The sequence below is a fragment of the Hydra vulgaris genome, chromosome 10, assembly GCF_038396675.1.
Source record: "Hydra vulgaris chromosome 10, alternate assembly HydraT2T_AEP".
NCBI lineage: Eukaryota > Metazoa > Cnidaria > Hydrozoa > Anthoathecata > Hydridae > Hydra > Hydra vulgaris.
In genome coordinates, this window is record NC_088929.1 from 1,744,004 (window position 1) to 1,750,222 (window position 6,219).

Sequence of the window (6,219 nt, forward strand, 5' to 3'; positions counted from 1 at the left end):
AATTATGTAAGGATTTCAAGAAGTTTAGGAATAGTGTGGTGCAAAACGAGTTGCTATCCAGTTTTGGGTAACAAACTAGCTCTTTTTTGATCAAAACTGTTACCTGCCTCTGAGAATAGTCTCATCTAAAATGTTACCTAAATTTTAAGTAATAAATATAGGCTGTCTAATACAGTAAATATTTCAATTTTAACCTAAATAGAAAAATAGAAAACAAAGAAATAATTTCTAATATAAATATTATGCAGGTTGAAACTTTCAATAAATAAAATTGTAAGAACATATTAGATTAAATAATTAACGTATCCAATAAGAATTTAATAAAGTTTTTACCTTAAAATTTAAGTCGTTGATAATTTATTTATTCAATCCTTTTTGTGGTCAGATTTTCTTGAAATTTTTTTTGCTGCTCATCTCAAAACAACTTTATAAATGGGTTGACACTCCTTTTAGTCTTTGATATTAGTCAAACCAAGTCTTTGTATAAGTACTACTGACATACATAAGGGGTCGTCCATATAGTATGTAAGCTTTTAATTTCGATCTTACCCCCCCCCCCCTTCCCCATCACCCCCTTTCCTTTAATTTTTCTATATGTTTTTTTGAGTACACTCAACCGCCCTAAAAGTACCCTTGCTTTTAACCTACCTACTCAACACTTTAACATATTTTTTTTTATTTAGTGTCTCCTTACTTTTATAATTGACCCACTGCCCCCCTCTTGTATACGCTATTTGCAGACCCTCTCTTCTTCTCAGAGCGTAGGCACTTTATGGACGATCCCTAACTGGTACTGACTGGTACACTACTCACAAAATAGTTTACTTAATCTGTATGCGTTTCTTTTATGTTCTCTTTTAGTTATTTTTTTAAAACAACTTTGTCTTTATGATGTTTAGGTGGAATAAGTAATTTATTACTGTTCTTTTTAAAAGGTATTATTGTTTTAAGATTTAAGACAAGAGCTTTACAATTACTATTGTTAGTAATAACAAAGAAAAGAATGCAGTAAAAGAAAAAGAGATAAAGAGTAACTATTATTGACTAACTATTAAGTAGTAATCCATAAGAACTAAATAAAATTTATCTGCAAGTAAATTTTATGATCAGCTGGTAAAACCCAGGAACATATGTAGTTGTATAATAATCCATAAGAACTAACTAATTTATCTTCAAGTAAACTTCATGGTTATCTGATAAAACCCATTAAAGTATATGAAATGTAAAGATTGAATCAACATTTTGTAAATAATGTTTACAAGTAGTGTGCACTAGTTAGTAGATTAGTTTTTTGTTTTTTTTAAAAAAGCAATAAGATGAATAATAGTGCTTTTTAATTTATTGTTTTTAAAAATTTACCTTTTATAAAAATTTCTCAATCAAAACAATCCAGCCCAATCCTACCAACTTTAGCCCCATCTTCCACATTTCAAATTTAAAAATATAAAATTGATGCACCCTAGTGGAAACAATTTTCAAATCTTGTAATAACCATACTATATAACTAAAACAGTTATAATATATAGAAATTATAGATAAAAATATTATTATTTTTATGACCTATACGGCTTTTCTAAGATGATTTACAATAATAGTTAACTGTATGGTAATTAAACTTTACGTTTTTTAATATTACACCTTTTATATTACTAAACTTTTATATTTTTAGCGTTTGGCCATACTCAAGAGAACTGTGATGATGAACAGGTACTTACAAAAATATGATATTTAATAAATTTACAGTTCTGCTAACTATCATAACTGAATTAGTAAATGCATTTACTAATTCAGTTATGATAGCATTTATATATTAAAATTCTTCTATTAAAGCAGTTATGACGCAGTGGTTAGAGTTCTGGCGCAGAACCAAGAGGTCTGAGGTTCGATGCCAGCTCTAGCTACATTGATAAGAAAGGAGGCATGAACTTCCTAAAGGAGACATTGGTAAGGAAGCAAACATGAACTTCCTTAAGAAGACATTGGTAAGGAAGGAGGCATAAATTTCCTGGTTAAATGCTCTTTGCGGTGGTCTGTCATATATCGATAGGTCTGCTTAGAACATCTTAAAAACTTGAGAATTGAATAAATATACATTTAATATATTAATAATTTTTATGATTTAATTATAATTTTTTAAGAGTAATTAAAATGTTTTAAAAGTTAATACTTGGTTAAAATAATACTTGGTTAACATTTTTAATCTTTAATTTAAATAAAGACAAATAAAATGAAAAAAACTTAATTTTATTTATTTGTTTATTTATAATTCTTATACTTTTATTGCGCTCTGTTTTATTGAATTTATTTGGATATGTGATTGGAACTTATTGAGCTTATTAATTTTATTGAAAGAATATGATACTTGAAAGCATGAGATTTAGAATGGCAGCTGTTCTGAAAGGTTGGTTAAGCATGTAGTGAGGAATCCATATGACTCAATTCCAATATGTTAAGACTTTATTCAAAATATTATAGATTTTTTTGAAAGGCTAAATGTGTAGATTTCAAACTATAGATAAATAGTCAGCAGGTGTCGTGAGATTGGCTCTTAATTAATTAATAATTTTAAATCGGATTGGTTTTACAACTCTGAATCCAATTGAAATCTCAAATTTGTTTTCAATTTATTTGCAAATATTTAAATCTCTCAATTTGACTTGCAAAAGTTATCCACAATTTCTTTAAGTCTCTTTGATAAAGAATAGAATGCTTTAATATAATTAATTTTAATTATTTGCTATTATATGTTTGTAAAAGAGTTTTTTCATTGACATACAGACACTGTATTTACTACTTTTCTTAAGAAGTTTAAGACGAAATGTGTATTGATAGCTTATATTTTTTTGTACTTTGGAATTCTAGCAGGATGTGCACGTAAATTTCATCCAAGTTTTTGCCATCTTAAACATTCTTATTAAGTCATCTCTTTTTTATTTTGAGTTCTCATTGTTGGTATGTTCATTTCCAGGTTTCTCTCATAAAAATATATTTTTAAGTTGTATTTTGTTATCAATCTCTTTTGAATTTTTTCTAGTAGGTTAATTTCCAATATCTTTGAAGCATCCAAATAACTGTCCCTTATTCTAAGTCTTGCCAACGTGACATTACAATCTATAACATAATATTTCATCCATGTACTAAAAAGAATTTTTTATTAAGATTCGTTGCCTTTGTTTGCTGAGTAATCGGTATGATGGCTTCATTTTAGGTCATTTAAAATAAAAATTCTGAAACCTTTTTTCAGTGTAGTTTCCGATGATTTTATTTATTTGTAAATAAATTATATTCCAGTGTACTTTCGATGATGTTATTTATCTGTAAATAAATTATATATTACCCAAAATACATCAGCTTACAATTTATTTTGTTAATTTTAAATATTTTTCTGAAGTTCTTTTTTTGTGGGAATGATTTAAGCGTTCGGATAATTCTCATTTGAAAGTTATTCACAATTAAAATCTTAGTTACTTGAAAACATACTTGAAAAGTTACTTAAAAACTTTAAGATTATCTTTTTATTGTTAACTTCGTATAATTTTATTTATATATCCCCCTATCCTCAATTTTCAGAAAGAAAAAAAGTTTGACACATACTCAGGCTTGGTTTTTATTTTGATTAAACGTTAAACTAAAAGTTGTAACAAATGAATGATTTGTGTTTGACTTCATTAAACCAATCAAAATTACAATAGTTTAAATACTGTGAGTCGTTTGTTTGTCTTGTTTTATTTGGGAGTGAGTCTGTTTTATTTGCGTGTTTGACGTTGTATACGAAAGCTATTTGAATAAAACAAAATGTGGCCTATAAGCAGTTGTCGGTTCTCTCTTTATGTGATTATTAAACATTTGTTGATCAAATGTAGTTGCAAAACAGCAATAGAATTATTACTTGGATAATCACCTCTGAATCAAATTTATTAATTATTAGTATTTAGGAGAATCAAAAAATCTTTAATCTTAAGAGGTTAAAAGTATCGTTCATGCTTTGATGTGTGTAAAAGTATCGTACATGCTTTGATGTGTGTAATTAACTCATTATTATATTCATTTTAATTATAGGCTAAATGTAAATTAAGACGAAACCGCGAACGGTGGTTGAAATCGAGGCTTATTGCTTGGAAACAATCCTTTTAAAAATCATAATTTAATCAGACATCAATGTTTAAATCGAATCGAAATGACTTGTTACGCCTTAGCTTAGGTTTAAAATAATAACAAAAACTAATTTAGAGTAGAAAAAGATTTTATTTAAGAATTAAATTCTATCAATAAATTGGTTTTATAGTAAAATTATATATACTCTAACTTTAGTTTTAAATATCAAAAATAGATATAAACATAAATGTGTTCATTTTTAATTTTTAGAAATTCCATATACATTGTATATAAAAAAAAGTGAATGAATAAATGATATTGATTTTACACATAAATAAATTAAAATAAATTTTATGTTTTTCTTTGTTTGTTTTTTCCATTTTTAATTTCAATATTTTTCAATCACCTTTTTCAGACGTTTTAGTGAAACTTACATTGGATTCAGTGTCATTGGAAGTGTTTTCTCATTTCGTCATAATTTGCATGACAAATGCGTTTATTCTTAAAACGCATTTTCTCATCAAAATAAAAATCATTGACTACATAAATGATGTTTAAATTATCAAAGGAATGAAATAATTGCATATAAAAATGTGAACATAAAAAGTTCTCAAAAAGAACAACTCAATTCGACAATTTAAGAAGAGAACCGCGAAAAATATTTTTATGATGTAATCTTGATGCGTGGACTTATGTCAGGATTTTTTAAAGAACTTTTTTTATTGTAATCAGGTGTATGAATTAGTTTGAACTGTGTTCACATGGTCGTGGTCACACACACAGGCTTACCTTAAAGTATTTTAGTATACTATACAATGTATTCTATCTGATATTTTCAGTTTGTACGGTGATTTTTTTATTTTTTTACAAATATTGCCTATAATTTTTCATACACATTCTCGTGTTCCAGTTTTTTATCGATTTTATCGGAATTCTCAAATAAAGAAAAGTTTCATTGTTAATAAAAAAATAAAAAGAATTGTATTTATTTTATTCAAATTTTTACTTTTATATGTTTCATTTAAATAAATATTTAAGAAAAACTGTTTTTTATTTCTGTTTGTTTTTGTTTTTTGTTGTAATAATATTTTAATTATTGACTTAAAACACTAATTTAAGATAATTTTGCAAAATTTAAACTCTGCTAACGAAAAATGCTTGACGAGAATGATTCGAAATTTTTTTATGAAATTTCTTAGACAAGATTTCTCGTAATTTTTTTATGTAATTTTACGTAATTTCGTAAATTCTTTAGCGACGGGGTCGTCACAAATAATAGAAAACTGTATTGAAGATTTTATTTTCATTAATTAAATAGTTTCTTTTTTACATTTACTCTCTGAAGTAGGCTTTTTGGTGTTTCTAAATACACCTTTCCAGTGGGCACGCGTCGTCCGGGGGACGTCCAGACGTCCCCCAAACGTCGTATGCCCACTGGGTTGCTAAATTAAAAATTAAAAGGTAGCATTCCATATCTGATTTCAGATTACAAAAAATAGTCCAGAACAGTCCTTTAAAAATAATGAAATTATATGTTATATAAGTTAATTAACTTTTTAAATATTTAGGTTAAAAATGAATGAGTATAAGTGTTTACAGAAGAGTGCAAACCAAATATGAATGTTTCAAAACAACAACAAATTTGTAGTTAAAAGCGAATTTACCATTTGCAATACTATAAAGTTTAATTTGCAAACAATAAAAGACCAAGAAAAGTAAAAATAAAAAGGATAACTCCAAAAAAATCGTCAGATACGCTAAGTAACCATTTGTGCAGAAACTAGTTCAATGTCCGTCAGCAATTTTTTATGCTCGAAATTTCTCAATCATAATTATAAAAGTTAATACTTTTTTCAGTTGTTTGATAAAAGAGAAGTTTTAAAATATAAATTATAAAAGAGAACAATAGTTCAGTTCTACCGTATGTACCAATGAATTTCTGACAATTTTCGATGGTTCAGAATCAGCAAAATAATTATCATCAAAAGAAAAACAATAACAAATAAGTGTAATGCTAATAAATTTATAGCAGTGTATTGCTATTAAAATTATAGCTGGGTAATGCTAATAAAGTTATTGCTTCGCATTGCTAATAATGTTAATGCTTTGCGTTGCTCATCTACA

General features: G+C 26.6%; 1 protein-coding gene across 6 annotated transcripts in view; it reads left to right on the top strand.

Moving 5' to 3' along the window:
* Window positions 1-5,138, top strand: part of LOC105849952 (CAP-Gly domain-containing linker protein 1) — a 129,499-nt gene extending 124,361 nt beyond the window's left edge. For 4 of the 6 annotated variants that reach the window (XM_065807047.1, XM_065807048.1, XM_065807051.1 and 1 more), the window contains 2 exons: window positions 1,670-1,707; window positions 4,060-4,444. In XM_065807047.1, coding sequence (XP_065663119.1) covers window positions 1,670-1,707; window positions 4,060-4,134 — 113 coding nt within the window. In that variant the 3' untranslated portion in view covers window positions 4,135-4,444. Of the gene's footprint in view, window positions 1-1,669; window positions 1,708-4,059; window positions 4,445-4,510 lie in introns of those variants that run through there. The other 2 variants (XM_065807049.1, XM_065807052.1) reach the window with 1 other exon arrangement.
* Window positions 5,139-6,219: the final 1,081 nt, after the last annotated feature.